Source organism: Capsicum annuum, chromosome 3 (assembly GCF_002878395.1).
Source record: "Capsicum annuum cultivar UCD-10X-F1 chromosome 3, UCD10Xv1.1, whole genome shotgun sequence".
NCBI classification, from domain to species: Eukaryota; Viridiplantae; Streptophyta; class Magnoliopsida; order Solanales; family Solanaceae; genus Capsicum; species Capsicum annuum.
The window spans coordinates 266,185,297-266,203,963 of record NC_061113.1 but is presented as its reverse complement, the minus strand read 5'-3'; the positions used below and the strand labels follow the sequence as shown (position 1 = coordinate 266,203,963).

At 35.5% G+C, this 18,667-nt stretch overlaps 1 protein-coding gene and 1 long non-coding RNA gene across 3 annotated transcripts; one reads left to right on the top strand and one right to left on the bottom strand.

Moving 5' to 3' along the window:
• Positions 1-12,495: 12,495 nt before the first annotated feature.
• On the top strand, positions 12,496-14,757 carry LOC124897255. 2 transcript variants are annotated; one of them, XR_007053983.1, is made up of 3 exons: positions 12,515-12,812; positions 13,522-13,651; positions 13,994-14,757. It is a non-coding gene; the product is annotated as an uncharacterized LOC124897255 (long non-coding RNA). The 2 variants fall into 2 exon arrangements; XR_007053982.1 differs by having other exon boundaries at positions 12,496-13,651.
• LOC107861880 lies at positions 14,581-18,377 on the bottom strand. The gene is made up of 3 exons (XM_016707260.2): positions 18,222-18,377; positions 15,470-15,985; positions 14,581-15,357 (listed from the first exon to the last, which is right to left on the bottom strand). The coding sequence occupies exons 1-3, from the start codon at positions 18,298-18,300 to the stop codon at positions 14,831-14,833; spliced, it is 1,122 nt and encodes a 373-aa protein (XP_016562746.2). The 5' UTR covers positions 18,301-18,377; the 3' UTR covers positions 14,581-14,830.
• Between the last annotated feature and the right edge of the window lie 290 nt (positions 18,378-18,667).

The window sequence follows — 18,667 nt, the reverse complement described above, 5'->3', positions numbered from 1 at the left end:
TACTAAACGAAAAGAATGGGAACGGGAAAAGGAAGAGCTTCAGAGACAAGTGTTTGAGCTTCGGTTGGATGTACAAGGGATGGGTGATCACCTTACAGTAGCTGCGAAAAGACAAACAAGGCTGGCTCTTATTGAGGATGAGAAATTTTTCGGGGATCGGGAAGATACAACCAAGTTTGTTCAGCGCGAAGCCGAAGACGGATCAAGTAAGGTCTTTCAGAACCTCTGCTTTAGGCTTTTTCAAGTAAAGTCTGAGATGAAACTCCCAATCCCTACTTCGCGAAATAAGAGCATCTTTGATGCCGTTGGCCTAGTTTCTTCAAAACCTGTATTTCAGGTCTCGCAGAGCCTCAAGCGGAAATATCATATCATAAGAGAGAGAAGAATTCACTACGCGAAAAAACAAAAAAATAAACCTGTCCAAGATTAGCTAGAGCTTTCATCCCCGAGTTTACTGACTAAAGGAGTTGAACAAAAAGATACGTATCTAAGTGAAAGTGAAACGAATCACTCTATATACTTGAAGTGAGTCTAATGCTTATTCACACCGGCAAGAAGCCGATCTTTGTTTGGATATTTTGTATTCTATACGTAGTGAAATGAACTTCATATCGACTAAAAGAGTGAAACGACTACAAACCTCCCCATACGGCAAAAAAATAATTCCATCAAAGTGGGGAGGAGAGGATGAATGAGCCCAAACAAGGCATCATCTTGGATTCGACTTACCCAGTAATGAAAGCCTTCACAGCCAATGCAATGGTTAAGGCCAGATAATAGGGGAAGCCCATCCGAATTGAAATAGAATGTAGGGCTTTTAACCCTAGTCATACCGATCAGGTATGCTTTTAGTGCATTCTATAATTAGATGTGCAGGCGCGACATAGCGTCATGGTAGCGCAGAGCTAGCTATGCTCGACTCGCTCTGCAGGATGAACTTAGAGATTGATGTCAAAGACCAGAAACTGGAAAAAGAGTTTTGTTTGAGTATTTTGTTCTTTTGTAACTGACCTGATGGTAGAACTTGATTGAGATCAACTTCAAGCTGCTGCCTCTCTTGTTTTGCTGCTTTTTTTGAAAGCCCTCACGCTGGCAAGTAAATCCTTATTCATCTGACTAAAGAGTTGCCCGCAATCCTATGAGTACAGATGCCTTTTGTTTGCATCTTTCATAAAAAGAACAATCTGCTTTCTGCAATGAGGTATTTTTTAAAAATTGCTTGGTCAAACCAACATGGGAGTTTTGGGCATCAAAGTGGCTTTCTTTACGATCTTTCTAGTTGGATGACAATCTCGCTCCTAAATGAAGCCTTTCTCAACTATACGAGAACGAGATCGAAATTCTTTCTTAGTATGAGATCATCGTCTTTTTGCTTTGAATAAGGTTCGGAGCGAGGATAACGAAGGAAGAAAGGCACAAGCGACCTTACGCTGTATTCGCTTCAAGATAGAATGCCACTAAATCACTGATTGAACGACGAAGAGATAGAAGAGAAGACAGGATGTGACTGCAATAGTCACTCTCCTACTGAATGAACTGGATTTGACGAGTATCGATACGTAGATTCGAGATGGGAAGACTCCCTTAGAGCACATCGTTACTTAAATAGAAGTCAATGTGTTAAGCATATAGTAGAATTTGAATGCTAACTGACAGGATGTCATTTATGAAGTGGACCAAACTAATAAAAGTCAGATCAATAGTAGGGATAACAAAGGAGAAAGAAGAAAAGAGAAAGATCAGAATGAGCATAGAAATAACATACTATTACTACTCTTTAATTTTAATAAAAAGAATGAATGATTGATGCCAAGAGAGTCCAGCCTATAACTGGAATGGATAAATCAGTCGAGCTACTTTCATCAAAGATCCGCGACTCTTTTATGAATCATTGACCCTCCTAAGATAGATTCGATCTTCAATCTATTCTCTGAAAATGAAATGAATCATGCGCTTAAATTAGATGAGACATGTTCAAAGGTGCAATAAAGTTTATCCTTAGCTCCACTCTCAATAGGAGTTCAGGGATCAAGCCTGTACTTTGATCGATTCGATTCTATTTATATGTTTAGGCTTTTTAGCTTCATGTGTCAAATCAAATGGGCTTGAGAGACAGTCTTGTGCTCTCTAGTTAGCAGCACGTACCAGATCCTTTAGTTTAGCCGCTGTACAAGTCTCTATTAGATAGCGGGAAAAGAATGCATTTATTAGAGTGACCTTTGCAAGGATAAGAAAGATAATAAAGGACTAACTGAGTAGGCATTTGATCACTCTCTATACGAAGCTGGAGTTATACGTTCCAAGACAACACATCCTACATCAGTCTGTCTATTTTCATTCATTGTCCACTCTTTTCCGACAAACTGCAATTAGGCAATCCTTTGTGGCGAATTTTGAGTCAGTTAAAATCTTTTATTTCTCACTTTACCCTTGGAGTCGTGCCACGGCCCTGTACACAAATGATATCTCTTGATTCTCTAGTCTCATTTCTGAGTTAAAAAAGTCAAACTTTCTTGGAAGAATCCTTTTTATAGGTTAAAGGGCCGACCCTTGGACCTATTCTATTCAGTACAAACAAATAACAATCAAAGATTTCTTTGATGGCATTTCTAAATGAGAATGAGTCAGAGGAGAGGGGTGATTCTTCTTTATTCTTTTCTTAGAAAATGTCAAATTGAAATCCCTACAAAGGCACCGAGGGCTCTAATAATGAGTAGAAAAATAAAGTTGACCATAACAAAAAAAAATGTTGGAATGCACGGAACAGGAGGAGAGTGTCTCCTGCCTCTGAATGGCAAGCTTGAGTTTGAACATGGTCTATCTCATTGGTTAGCTAGTCCCACAGACAGAAAGAAACTGATAGAAAGATTCGGGCGATAAAGTCCGAGACTCTGAGCTCTTACTATGACTACGAGCAGTAGTTGTGGCCAAGACACGAGCAAGAGAATAGCCATTTTGTCGTACCTTCTTAACTGGACACCTTTCTGACATCAAGGCAACTCCAACTACCAAAAAAAACCGTTATATTAGCTCAAACCAAGAAATTGAATTGAGTCACCTGTCCCCTATTAGAGAGGAAGAGTGACGTTGTGTCCAGTCATTGTCTATTCACATTCAACTAAAATAACTGGACTTTCACTTAGAGTTTGATTAGCATAAAGTGTCAGCCCAGCTAGGCCGAGTTCCGTTCCATTGCTTTCCCAATAAGTGAAGTAGCGAAACCTCCCTCTGAGTGAACAGAAGCGGAATGCAACTCAAAAAAAGTTCTAGGATCACAATGAGGCCCCACGAAAAAATAAGCTAAAACGAAGCAAAAGGGAAAGCCCGTGCGCAGGAAGCAAAGTACCATCGTGCACACTCATCAAACCAATGATCACTGCCAAAAAGATGGTGAGTTCGAAGCCACTTCCTATATTCGATATCCGAGGAGATGGAATTGTGAAGAACCTGACGAGGATGATGATGTCCAAAACCCCGTAGAACTAAGGTAGTTAAGTTCTCCGAGGTTTAATCTCCTACCCTGCTTTCATTCTTTAATGGCTTTCTGCAGTTCAATGTCGGCGAAACATTGCATTGAATAGGTTGTTATAAGCCTGGCTTGGCTCTAGAAAGCAGATTCATTATTATAGCCTTATAATCTAAGAAGGTCAGGTATTGTGCTGTGGCATAAGCTTTGTCTTCCTCTACCTTTGGATTGAGAGTTCATCTGGACTGAGTAAGCACTTTAAAGGAAGAAAGTAAAAGATTCAATCAGATCAGAAGAAGACTGACTTCAACTGAGCGAGAGCGATCAAAGGACTGGCGGAGGGAAAGCAAAATCAGAAAGAAAAAGGATCGATACAGGACTCTCTTAGCATAGGTTTTCATCCATTTCTTTCTATAGTAAGTGGAAGTCATAAATCCTATCCATCTTGCTCAAACCCTTTGCACGAGTCAGAAAGCAGTCTACTTATAGCATCGGAACCACTAATGTCGCATCTCTCAGTGAGAAGGAATCAAGGAAAGAAGAAAAACTCCTTCCTTCTTTGATCTTCTGCCCCGAAAATTGGAAACGTAAAAGTAGGCTGTGGGACTGATTTTTTTCCTTCTTTCAGGCAAAATAAGCGTCTGCTAGCGGTCAGAGTGTCAAATTGTACTCATTATTGCATATCGCAGTCTAAGCGTGCTTGTTTTGTGCTCCGGCACAGCTGAATTCTAATCTGCTTGCTTAGATGAGTGGCTCTTGGCTTACTGAGAAGGGCTTTTTGTAACTAAGAAATGAGAATTGTTGATCCATATGATCTCAGGCAACTTTCGTTGATGAAACTGACAAATTAACACTTAGAGATTGAGCTACTCAGTCTTGCTTCCATGGATATCTTAAACAAGTTTGCTTACCCATCGTTATCTGGCGGGAAGTGAGCCACCTAGCCTATCTTCTCTCTTTCTTTTAAGCAATTTCATGTCACCTTAACTCTGCCCTTGGGAAACTTCTCTCCCTTAAGGTAGCATTCATAGTTTTGAGTCAACGTTTAGTGTCAACAAGACTTTGATTTTCTCCATCGCCTCTGAAGTTCAGGTCAAAATCAGAACTGGAATTTGAAATCCAGTAGGAAAAAGAAATGTAGACTTTTTCTTGACTTTTGAATCTATTAGAAAGAGAGTCTCTGAAGCCTTTGCTTTCGGCCCTACTAGGATAGGACTTAGAAAGCCTCCTTGAACTACGGTTTACAGTTCACTAAGATCATTCTGGCCTTTTCTCTTCTAGCCTGGTTAGTTACTTCTATTTACCAAGAAGTGGAATTAGATAGAGGAGACCGAGCATAGAAGTAAGGAATTTATTAAGGAGTGTGTCTAATCCAAATAGAGCAAATAAAAAGACACCGTAGGACTACTACATAGTACATATGTATATCGTTTTCTTCTAGTGTTACTTATTTTTCAGTAAATTTACGTGCATTCATTAGATATTATACTATTATATGTATTTGAAGAAAATTTTCCCCATGATTGCTCTACTTCATATTAGCCTCATAGAAGGAGTAAATAAGGAAAAACGAAGAAACAAGAATTGGTTCAATTTGGTTGGAGACCAGCTAGTCAATGCTTTATTCAAAGTCCAAAGAGACAATGTAAATGATTTTGGTTGAGAATAGATGAAAAGAAGATCAAGAAAAGGAGGTCATTGCAAGCTAAGGAGGGCTATGAGGAGGAATTCGTTTTTGGGTTTTGGAAGGTAGCACTTAAATTTGGGCACATGGAAAAGAAAAAAGGCTGTTTTATTTAATTAGCACTCGATGTTAGCGGGGGGATATGCCTTGATTGTAACAAACCATAGGTGCCCCACTCTATAGCGTTTCCCTTAATCTTGTCTTGGAAATAGCAAGACATGTCTGCCCCATTTACTTCTCATTGGTCCACTTTTCCATATTGTTCTTTCATCTCCTACATCTCATAACTATAGTATTACTTGCGTGTTCCTTTTCAAGTGGTCGATGGCATGCACCTTTGGAGAGTCGTAGATCCTTTTGAATAAGATAAGGGAAGATTAGATATATAGAATATCCATGTATAAATTATAAAATGTACAATATCTTTTTTGTAGCAGAAGATAAGAGATTCTTTCTCCCTTTCCCCCATTTTAATTTGTTACCATACTCTATTAGTGCCATTCTACTAGTTAGGTTGGATACGTTTTAATCCTCCAACTCTCAAGAAGTTTCTGGCTGGAATCATAGAATTATCGGTCAAGAAATAAGACGATATATGATTATTGTTTGATCATAAGGATAGTACGTAGTAAATCTAATTTAGATCAGGGTTGACCCCATTGTGAGTTACTCGCAATTGATAATATAATGGCATGCACAAGAGAGATTAGACATTGTGTAGCTTATCACATTTGTTTCGGGTACAAAGGTGACGAGGGATGCTAACTCTCCCTACCCAATCCAACTAATTTTCTTTATAATTCAAATTTGTCGATGAAATAGTCACTAAGTTTAAATAGATCATTCCACCGGCAGACCTTGGGCAATGCCTAATTGTTCATTAATTAACTAATATTATCGGACAACTTAACTGCAATAATATATGTCACTTAACATGGGCAAGTAATAAAGGAAGTGTGAGTTGTGTAGAGTGGAAATGAAGCAATGCATATAATACACGATAGGGAGTTGTAGACAGTGTAATAAGTAGCAACTCCTCCTCTGTTGGTTTAATTTGGACCTGAGGCTCATCAAAATTTGGACCATCAATAGGGAGTTTTAGAATGTGATCTCACGTGCTTCTTTCAAACAAGGAAAGAATTAAGCATTTGAGGATGTCGTCTTTGTCCACTCAAAGTTGTTAGTCCATTAAACATGTGAAAGCTATTGCTATTTGGTTTGTTTTGGTACATTTCCTAAATCGAGACCTTGCAAGGGAACAGTTGTTCCCCTGACCTTGTAGTTTGGCCGTTCAAATAATGTTCACTCCGTCCATTTTAACTTGTCAAGTACTGATTTGGCAAAGCCTTTAAGCAGTAAGAAGCAATAAAAAGAATAATAATAATAACAAAGGTAAATTAAGAACTATTTGAGACTCTAAATAATACTATTGATTTTCTAAACTAGAGAAATAAAAAAAAGATATTTTTTTTCAGTATAATAGATCGACAGAATAATAGCTAAGAATAACGTAAAAATACCATAGAATTTAGTCAGTCTCATCCGCCACTTTCCACCTTCTTGTGTAACTCAGACCCACTGGGACTGGGGTCACGACAAGCTCATGACCAATGTTCCCTGTAGTAATGTTTAACTAATATAGGCAATATCTTTTTCCACCAATTTTTTTTTTTTTTTAAATAATAACGTAAAATGCGGAAAATATGGATCTAGTTCAATAATATTGTTGTTCAACAATTAAATTTTTGGGCTGCTTAACAGAAGAAAGAAAATAAAACATCCCGTAAAGTATGTTGTGTATAACCAGTAATACATATTTGATTTGAAAATAAACATTCTTTTATTAGTGTTAACGTGTGTGAAAAATAATACTATAAACACACGGACAATGATACGTACAAGTTAAAATAATACTACTCCTAGAACTTACATCTCGTCACCCGCGTTGACGTAATTTTGTTGTGACACTGGTGTAGAATGGGTCGAGTTATCCTTCTTTTTTTGTTTGTCCATTTGGTTTATTCGATATTTATTAACTCGAATAATTTTAATTTATTTTCTGCGTCAAAGTTTGAGATAAGATTTGTGTATACTCACAATTCTCCGTCACAACATTATAGAATTTTATTGGGTATGTTATCGTTATTGATTAATTTAAATTTGTATCGTGGTCCATGTATGACTGATCACATAATGACCAATTTCAAAAGCAGAGTAAAAATTTAAAACTTATGAATTTAATTCTTTAGCTTTTTTTCATTATTGGATTCTAACTAATAATTTGTACAATATTAAGGCATATACAGGATGTAACAACTCGAGTTACTAACACAAGGATAATATAGATTATAAACGCTGAGAATACAAAGTACAATTGAGAAATGTATGTAATCAACGAACAATAACAATTAAAAGCCCTTCGAGAGAAAGAAAAATACCGTGATAGATAGAAGGAGATGAGAAGCTATAGAGGAATTGGAGATGGGAAGCATGGACTTTGCCTAAGGCAACACACAATACGCATAACCTATTTTGCTCTCACAAGTGATATTTATCAACCCGCATCCCAAAACATAGCCACTTAATATGGTATTGGGTTGCTTTACCAATACGGGTCGATGCCCATTCATAACATAAAATCTAGATAAAAGTTACTGAATTCGACCAAATTCACATTTACACATTAGCTCCGCCTGTGGAGTGCTCTTTATATGTTGTTTTTTCATTATCAAAACTCAAAATAAAGACTTTTATTCACATATATCGGGATTCTATTCATTTCACCGCACTATTTTTTGATGATGATGGATTCAATTATTTAGTGAAAAATGACATACATGCATGTGTGAGACGCAAAGCCTACGTTAATTAGGCATGTAAGAGCATAGTGCTTGTTCCTTTCACATGAGCAGGAGAAAGCTGGGAGCTCAACCTAACCTCACACATTCTACAGCTGTAGTGGATGAGACGTTCAGACTATAGCAATTTCTTATCCGGACTTTGAGATTTTTTTGGAAACAGAAATATAACGTAAAATTGTTTATAATGGAGATTCTTCCTAATTTCATACTTTCAATTTATATAAATTATTATTTCAAGCACAAAGTAGTCAAGAATATACAATTTGCACATCAACTAGCTTGTAATCACAAATTATGTACTAATCTTCATTTTTTTTGAAAATCAGATGGCATCCTAGCCAAATAAGCCTTCTAACAAATGTTACTAAATGCTTAAGCTTTTAAAGCTCACTTATTATGAATCAAAAGTAATAAAGAAGATTATTATGCATGTTGGGCACAAACCAACAAGAGCATAACGAGGAAAGCATGGTAACCTAGGAAGTGTAAGAAAATCAAAATAGTGAAAGAATTAACTCACCAAACTAAATAGTGGTAGCTAGCTCCAATGTTCCGAATAAAGTTAACAGTGGTGGAGCCAAGAATTTAACAAAGGGTGTGTGAATTTCTTCCCAGTTATGTTAAAGGTATGCAAAATTAAATATTTATTCATAATAGCTAACATTTAATCTTTGTAGATCATGTAATTACTCGACGAAGAATGTTCATCTGACCCCGTTTGCTCCGCCCATGAACGTTAAGGGTAAGATTTCTCAAAACAAATGAACTAAAGTTGGAATATTTGTCTGTTTCTACCGACCAGAGTAACAACAATTTGTTTTTGCATCATGCTGTCACATTTTCTATCTACCCTTTTGCCCACTTTGAACCTACATGGCTTCTCCTCTTTCATGATTATCACCTTTTCTCAACATGTCTTTCACTTTTATAAAAAAATATTTTATCTCTTACATTTACTATATTAGACTCGTCCAATAACAGCTTTCCTAATTTCTACCTACTACTAGCTATATGGCCAGGCCTTTAACTTATTTCTAGGCAGATAATTTCATTTGATAAAAAAAAATGCAAAGAAAGCTGCTATATATCTGAATGTTTTGTCTCATGTAAACCATCCTTGCTGTAATGTCTCTGCGTTTTAGGCCGTGTCTTCCGGCTTAGAAAATTTAAATATTTTATATTTCTCATTAGATTGTAATTGTAATTTGCATGAAGCAATAAATTAATTTATTATGGCGTTCACCTTCACTCCTTGTCAATAATATAATTTCTCTGATTTGTTTATGTACGTTATTAAAGATTATTCATTTCACGGACTAAAATACTTTCTCTAGATAACGTATGTGTAGTACATCAACAAAGATATCCGTTTTCACGGACTAAAAAGAAAATAATAGAAACAATGAAGATCTGATTTAACAAATTAATCAAATCAATATCTAAGGAGGAGGTTCTAAGTCAATTATTGGAAAGTCTTTGAGAAAGCATGAATCGTATATGTCATGGGTCAAATAATTGATTGATTGAACTTGATGGACATTTTTTCTATCATTAGTTAAATAGGGGATGGATTTGGCCTGAATATATGTTGCTTCAACAGAGTCTGAAGAAGTTACAACCAAATAGAGTGCGAACCAATGAGTGTGTATATTCACAAAAGATATGAATCATTTATTCCATTTGTTCCTTGTTGACAGGAATATATCAATAGTAAAATAAGTAATATTTCAAGGCGATATTGAAATATAGATAAATACTTTTTTATTTTTAATAATAATAAATTTGAAAAGTTGAGTATGGTGAGATCATCTTTTATAGAATAATAGTGTACTTAGATATTGTTACGTAAATTCAAATTAATTGAATCTCAAAATGAATATCAGACACCGAAAAAGTGAGAGACAAAAAGAGAAGAATGAAAGTGGATCGTCTAGTTTTGACTGTTTGGAATTTGGAATGTCAACTATTGCGTGTTATTCCCCTTAGCTCCCCGCGTTTTTGGGACGCCCACTCTTTATCTTGAACATGCTATTGAGTATGATTTTTTATATCTATCAACATGGGTTGTGGTGCAGTAGATGAGGTTGCTTCACTCTAAATCAGCTCTTAACCAGAGGTCGAGGGTTCGACTCTGGATATGGAGAAAACTCTGTTGGGAGCGATGCCACCTTAATGGGTCCTGCAACGCTTGATCCGAATTAATCGGGGCTCCAATACGAACACCGAAACAAACAAACAAAAAAAGAGTATGACTTTTTATATGTGCTATATATACATATATTGGAACTGCAATAAAAAGTTCTCTTTTTATTTTTTTCCCAGCTCGTTATGATTAAAATTGGGGTCACATAGTGGGGATTATATGAGAAACCATACCTCAAAATGTCAAAAGTGGAGCAGTATTTCCACAACACATTCAATAGATACTTTCCCCTTTGGCATTTTTGGAGGCAGAAAGCAAGTTGCGTATGTAGCTATAGGACTTGACGTTTTAAAAGAGCCAATGTTGTGACTATTGCTTCTTCCTCACTTTTTCCATAATTTTGAATATTCCTTTACTTTTTCGCTGGATTTTATATACCTTTTGTACCTTTTTCGATCGGTTATGAGCTAACTTATCAATGCTGGATACTTTATTGACAAAATTTACCTTTTTTTTAATCTGAATTTTTTTTTGCAATTCAAAGCCTCAAGTTCAATGTGAAATAAACTATAAAAAGAAGGTACGTTATGAGATTAAAGAGTGTCTTGATTTTGCCTATCGAATGTTCTTTTGTTAAGGAAAAGCAATAGTTAATTAACATGGAATGAAAAAGGAGAACACAAAGGTTGTGTTCTGTAGGAAGTAAAATAAGTGTCATTTACTAATTTCTTGTGTTCGGTAAGTAAACGAAAGCAATAATTCTAAAAACATTTATACTCCCTCCGTTCCATTTTAGTTGTCTCAATTTAACTTGTTACATTGATTAAGAAAAAATAATTAATAACATGACTAGTTTATCATAGTACCCCTATTAAATGATGTTTATATTTTAATTTGAAGAAAAAAAATTAATGCAAAGGGTTACATGAAAAAAATAATTGTCTCTTCTTCATTTTTGAAAAAATGACAAGTAAAATAAAAAATCAAATTGAAAAATTTGGGACAAGTAAAATGGGACCGAGGGAGTATATGATTTGGACAAATATGCTGGAAGGTGAAATTGGAGTTGGAGCATTGAGTGAAGATGAGGGGCTATGTTGAAGAATGGACACAATCAATGTGAATTCCCACTTCTAAAACTTAATTTTCCTTCTTCCAATAAGAGAGTGATCGCTTTCCTCATAATTAAGTAATCTCGAGAATAATTTTGTAAAAACTTTAACCAACCAAACCAAACATGAAAAGATTAAAAAAAAAATTCCGCACCGAACACACCCAGCCCAAAAGGGTAGTAACGGTTATGATTTTTTTTATTTTTTATTTTTGCTTAAAACAAGCTTTATTTAATTACTGAAACTGGGAATTAATGTGTGATTACAAGTAGGGATTCTTTGTGCTGAAGTTGGTCCAGAACTCTCGTTATTGAAAATAGTCAGGTGAACAACCTCCGTCGAAAAATTATATCGTGTATATAGATAAAATGCTACTATTTTATTTGGTTAAATATAAAGGTTTGAACAACCTTAACACATCTTAGGAATGTAGCTTAGTAGTGGTAAGTGTTAAGTAATAGCCAAAGGTAGGTTTTTATTGAACATCCTTCCTAAAATCTGTAGCTCCATTATGACTAGCATCTGAAGAAGTTAAGTCTTTACCAAATTTTACTAGCCTATCAGCTACATAATTTGCCTCTGGATACATATTCGCTTAATTTTAGAGTTGTGCATATCGCATCAATGACCCACACTTTATGAATTAGATTGTAGCGGGATTCAAATATGACATTCATCGGAATAAGTTAGCACTTTGCCAATTTTTTAATTTTACCAGTATATTAAATGCTCTATGATTTTCCTCCCGATAAACATGCTAAATTGGATACTTGTGGAGTTGAGTTACCAATAATTCGATATTAACCACTCTCGTGATTAGATTTTGCTTTCTTTAATCCCAAGTTCTTAGCGTAGTTGTTGGATAGTTATTTAGTAATGGTCTTCTTTATTTCAATTGCAACTTATAAAATATTCTAGGTTCCGGTTCATTTCTGAAACTATTTGGTTGAGATACATAATATATTAACTAGATTAAAGGAACATACATAATTAAAATTATTTATCCGAAAATTTATGTGTTTATGGATATATCCGACTGGTTTTTTAAAAAAGGGATCTAGGTAATTAATAAGAAAGATAGGAATTTTATATAATTTAGTAAAGATAACTTGTGGTGTTATGTAATTTTTTCTTTGTTTAATGTTTAAAATACGGATATAATTTAAATAGTGGCCTAATGAAGAAATATTTGCAGAAATTAGCCAGATCAAAGTGTTGCAAAGCCTATGAGTTGATCGGATGCCCCGAATGTAACAGAGTCCAAATAATAGAAAAAGGACACATAACAATTGGACTCAGTGTAGCAACTCGGCCCAAGATGACAGAATTGGCGGGAGGGGCCTATTTAAATTGACCCGAATCTGATAGTTATGATTCTTTGGGAAAAAATTGAATGTTTTGCTTGATTTTGTATTTCAATTTAGGGTTTGGAAGGATCAATTCTGTAGTTGCAGGAGCAGCATACCGGAGACGGCGGAGAGTCGACTTCTAGCTTTCGTTGATTCCCGAAATTGTAGCAGAAGTATTTTGTTTCCATGTCTCAGAGGTTTAGCTTATAATGCTATTATTGTTTGATTTTCGTCGAAATGTATTGTTCCATTTCATTAATTTTTTTCCCCGATCGGTGTTCGTTTTTAGTTATTTTGCTGGCGAAACAACTTTGAAAATGTTGAATACAGCAATAGGCTAAATGCATAATTGAAGTCACGGACAATTTTTTTTCAGATTGAAGTCCACTTAGAGCTAAATGCATGTTGAAGTTTCAAATAGCTGACCCAAAATTTCTCTGTTGAGATGTAATTGTTGTTGTTGTTATCGGTTTTAATCAATTGTTTGTTACTCATTTTTTCCTTTTCAACGGGGGATTAATACTCTGGGTATATAAATTATATGATCGTACTGGTTCAGACTTCAGAGTTATTACAAAATCTAATGTACCTCTACCTCCTTGAATTGCCTTTATCTACTCGTATTAACATAAAGTATATTGTTGAATTTTCTTTGGCAATCTGCCTACAACGATTTTTAACCATTTATATGCAAAGCAGTAGTATCTTGTTAATAAGAGCAAGTGCTGATCTGTCGCTAATATAGATAGAGTGTACATTCCATTCATGATTTGAAGCTGCACGATAGTGCTGGTTTCTACTTAGGCAGTGACATTGTTATCCTTTACATTGGCATTGCTGCTTTGCAAATTATATTGCTATAGAAATACATATGGCCCAACTATATTGCTCTATGATTTGCTACAGAGCATGAACATCCATCCGTGCTTGAGCATTTGCAGTTATTGGTGCTGGAGTCTTTGGGCTCCGTAGCTTTGCAACCATTGCTTATTCTGATGAGCATGAAGAAGGTCCAGTTATCCATGGCCTCATGAAGGTATTCTCAGTTTTTATGACCATGTTTCCGTAGTTATTGTGTGCTACAATGTGATAATGCTTGTTGGTTGTGAACTTCAATTTTTATTTATTGAGATTCAGTTGAGCTAGTTCTTCAGCATTATTTTCCACAGACCAATTTATTTGCATAAAACTAAATCAGTAATTATGCATACTGCTTAATCTTTTTCAATCAATCCATAGAAGAAATATCAAGCTTTTGTTTTTAAGTTAAATGGACCTCCGTAAGTGTAATAGGATTCGTCAAGGTCACCAAGAGTGTTTATCTTGCCACTCGATGTCACTAATTTCTATTTTGATCTTGTTGGAATGACATACATAGAGGAATTGAGGAAGAAACTAAAGCCATGGAGGCAGAAATTGAGGTGGTCGATGAGCCTAATGATGAAGGTTAGATGTTCACTCGGCCAGAAAACTGAATGATCAACTTCCACAGCTTTATGCTAACAAAGCAGCTGCCGGCTTTGATAATGGATGATCCTATCCTCCTGAGTCCTGATCTATGTCTTATGACTACGGTAATCTTTTAAAAGAAGTCCTTCAATTTCCCTCTCAGTGAATGGTTGGACCACAGCAAGTGAGTTTCAGTTTCAGATGACTGAACAAATCAATAAGAAAAGAATTTGGATTAAATTGTATTATCATATAAGATGCTCAGACTAGAATAGCAATTTAGAATGGATAGAGAGTAAAGAAAACTCTGTGCGCTCCTAGCTTAATTTTTAACAGTGCATTGATAAGTATGTGTGGCAATGATTTGTTTAGATTTATCTCCTCTCGGAGTGTATGATAGAGTTTGGATTACCTATATATCAAAAAAATAAAGAAGATAAAGAGTTTTTTTTTGTGAAAGAAAAGAAGATAAGAGTTTGAATTCATCTAACTAAATATTGACAGTGAATGAGAGGATTCATGAAGGTAATTTTATTTGATTTCTTAACATTTTGTAGGTATATGTATGACACCGAAGACTAAATGATTTAAACCCTCTAATTTCTTTTGCAATATGGAGAAGGATTATCTCTGTATAGTAACATTACATGGAATTGTAACTCAGTCTCTCGCATAAGCAACTGTAGGAAGAAAGAAAAGGCAACACGAAATTAAGTAATAACCATCAAAGCTTCTATATTAGTATTAATTAATTGATCTATGGAACTTATGGATGGCGAACTCCGACTAATCTCACATCATCAACCACAGGACCACACAAGGAGCCCGAGTGATCGCTCTTCATGTGGTAGTATGTGCTCAAGAACCTGATCCTGGTGCGCTCAGAAACTGCTTTGAACTGAAGCTTGGCCCGTTTGAATCCTCCATTACCTGTGGATTCATAGGGGACTCGCAAAGTGATCTTTCCAGCGAATGCCTCTATTAGCATAGACCCTTGGCAGGCATTGCTCGCATCTCCTACTGAGAACATAAGGTCATACACTTTTCCCTTCTGAGTCCTCACTATTTGTGCTATTGCGCTTTCTCTTCCAGCGACAAGCTCAATGGCGCGCTTGCCCTCAGGCACGGTAAAGTGTGCAGCGTCTATGTATTTTACTGCCTTGAGAGATTCGATAATCCATCCGGGCAAAGGTGAGTGATCATCCTCAATGTTTGGGGGAATTAGAACACCCCAACTTGTGTTTGGGAAGATATATGGACCCTCTTCAAAGTTTCCGTTCTTCAACATGTTACCTGCTTTCAGTTTATGCATTAGAATTTAAACTTTTAACTTTTAGACACACACAGGATAAAAGTTTCGTGTGGCCTTCCAACTTAAATGCACATGGACAAGAGGAGGGATTACCTTTTGTTCTATGTGGGTTTTGCAAAGCCTTGAGAGCAATGAAATCAATGAGTGGGCCACAAGCTGGGTCCTTTTCAATTGCTGGATTGTGTAACATGATTTCAATTTCATTGGCTTCGGCCAAGAAGCCCCAGGAATAGGAGTCCCAACCATCACTACTGTACATGGTCTGCATAGGTAGCATTCCCCAGTCATTAGGCTCACTATTAGGCGACACCGACACGTTGAGTTTCTCTTCTTGAGCACAAGTCCTTGCAAAGTTGAAAGACAGAGAGTAGAAAGTCCCCTTAGTGACAGTCGTGACTTTGGTCTTGATGGAAGCGTCTTCGCCAAGCCTAACAGCGAAAGCTCCTTCAGGCACTGGAAGCAGCATGTCACCTTGTGTTTGACCTGATTTAATGTATTCTACATAACCTGATATTTCCCAGTGGGGTATTGCGTGAAGGTCTGTCACTCTTGTGCCCTTCATTTGTGATGCTTTCGGACCTTGCTCGAAGTTGCCATTAGGCAATAATCCTGATCAACCACAAGGTAGAAAAGTTAATATATAGAATCAGGTTATAGTTAAGATTATAACTAATATACATTGACATTATAAGTTCTTTTTAACAGTATCATGTTCTATATTTAGTCATGACTAATCGCATGCCTGCTGAAGAATGAGCCAGCTATGTTCTAATCTACATGGAATGTCATGTCGTCCAATTGCCATCGGATCATCACATCACATGTTGTGTTTAAGTAATCACGTGAACAAAGTTAAGACGAGGGCATTAGGTACTTTTGTTTTTCTAATGACTTCATGTAACATGGCTTGCATGAGGAAAAAGCCAAGATTAGTAAAGCTTACCATCTATGTTTTCCTGTTTGGGCCACTACCTATCAATTAGAGTACTATTTTTATTAGAAGAAATTAAAAGTGGGGTAGAGAATATGATGTGACATCTTGGTGTTGGGAGAACGGTGGCAACTGGCAAGGCTGGATCTTCCAATTAAATATGAGAGGTGACACTCGGTAAAATGTAACTTAGGAAATTGTCGTGTGACATTTTATACTGTATGGTGTTTGAATTGATTGTGTTGCTTAATTTCTAGACAATGGAGATGATATATGCAAATTTAGTGTGACAAAGACTGATGCTAAAAATACCTTTGATGTCCTTGAACATTGATTGATATCATGTGAACCAAGATTCAAACCTTAGGAAAAATCAAATCAGTCGTTTTTGGTGGGGCTGGCAACTGTTATATATGATTCAGTTCTGTAGACTATAGTTATTACCAGCCTGTTAGTATTTTTTTCTTCTCCATTTTGATTCAAAATAATGTTGTTCAACATAGTCAAGAAGATATTACTATGTAATTTTTTTCTTTCCAATTTAATGAATTGTTTTCGAAGATTACGAACATCTCGATTATAACCTATAAATAGACTACATATATTCAATAAAACTAAAAAAAAGATTATATCTTAAAATATACTTCTCCGTCCATTAATAATTTTTCACTATTGACTTGACTCACAGATTAATAAATAGTAAATGATAGGAACAATTTTATCATAGTACTCTTTGAATATGACAAATTTGATGCTTTGAAAAAAAATCATTGAATAATGATTCGTATTTAATGTTAAAGGTAAAAAGATAAATTATCCATTAATTTATCAAATCAGGCAACTATTATTGGACATTTATTTTTGTAAAGTGAATAAGTAAAGATGAATAGAGGGAATAAATAAAGATAATATTATTTGACTGGTATACAAAATATAAATATTTTGAGATGGAGGGGGTATATATTATTCCGATTCCCAAGTCTGAAGAAGTTATTGTTCCCAATTCCAATCGTGATAAAAATTCATGTGCAAAAGGCTGAAACTACTTCACGAAAACAATATTTAAAATCTCTTATGAAGATATAACCATGTAGTACCTATCTTGCTAGCATTAATTGTTCCCCTATGGTCCATGACTATTTAATTTCACCACCAACCCCAGGAAATGAGAATAAAGTTTGACATCCCACTGATTTCATAATATTCTTTTTTTCTTTTTACAATTTTTTTCATCGTTAATCTTTTCCTCCTTATGTGATAGTCAGTGAGTCGATTGCATGTTACAATACGTTAAACACACGATCACTGAACTAGAAATTTTAAAAAATACACAGTATTATACTTGTGACTTAAACTTATATTGATTGAACCCTTTATCACCAAGCTAAAATTTCATCTTACGTTGAAGGATAACAACAACTATTATATACAACAACAACATACCCACCCAGTGTATTCTCACATAGTGGGGTCTGGGGAGGGTAAAGTATACGCAGATCATACCACTACCTCAGGTGAAGTAGAGAGCCCCCACTTAGGACCGATAATAGTATACCAAACACAAAAGATAAATGCATATAAACTAGTACGGTACGCAAAATAAACTAACAGTATAGCAAATACCAAAGATAAGTGCATATAAACTAGTATGGTATGTAAAATAGCCACACGATAATACTACAGTCACAACACCACGAACAAGAAAGGAGATTCACTTGAATGCTGCCCCTCTTCCTCCTAGCTCATCCATTATTGACACACAATTACTAAAGTAAGTCTACTGATTAAAAAAAAAGATCATCTATACTATGGAGTATGGATGAATATAAGAAAGTGAAAACACATATGCTAAATGAATCATTACAAAGCTTCATGCATATTTCTCAGTAGATAAAATAATAAATAGAAACTCACCGTCTTGTACAGATAAAGCAACATTTATGGTGGCAAAGAGCAGCACTATATTCACTATTGCTATTTTCTTCATTTTCATGTATTGTGAATGAAAGAAAGAGAGAAAGAAGGATATGTTTGGACGAAAATTCACAAATGCATCAATGGGCTTTTATGTGTTTTTGTTTGTGAAAATACCCTTTAAATTGAAGGAATTTACGGTGACTGCCACCATGATGTCGCTCTTTCGTAGCTGGTCCAAGGAAACAATAGATTGCACGTGCACTTCCCATGCTGAGGAACAAAGACAATAAAGAAAACATAAAATAATCAAATAGAACTAATCAATATCCTTACTAATCGTAAAATGTCGGAATATACAATATCTCACTTCATATTTTTAAAGGAATTATGAAGGTATAAAGGTTTCTGTTCAATTAATATTTTTAACGTATACAATTCTTTCA

Excerpts from the sequence above, each read along its gene's own strand:
- LOC107861880 (XM_016707260.2), bottom strand. The coding sequence starts at position 18,300 with ATGAAAATGAAGAAAATAGCAATAGTGAATATAGTGCTGCTCTTTGCC. Across the intron at positions 15,986-18,221 it reads TGCTTTATCTGTACAAGACG|GATTATTGCCTAATGGCAAC; the intron begins GTGAGTTTCTAT and ends GTGGTTGATCAG. Across the intron at positions 15,358-15,469 it reads AAACCCACATAGAACAAAAG|GTAACATGTTGAAGAACGGA; the intron begins GTAATCCCTCCT and ends AACTGAAAGCAG.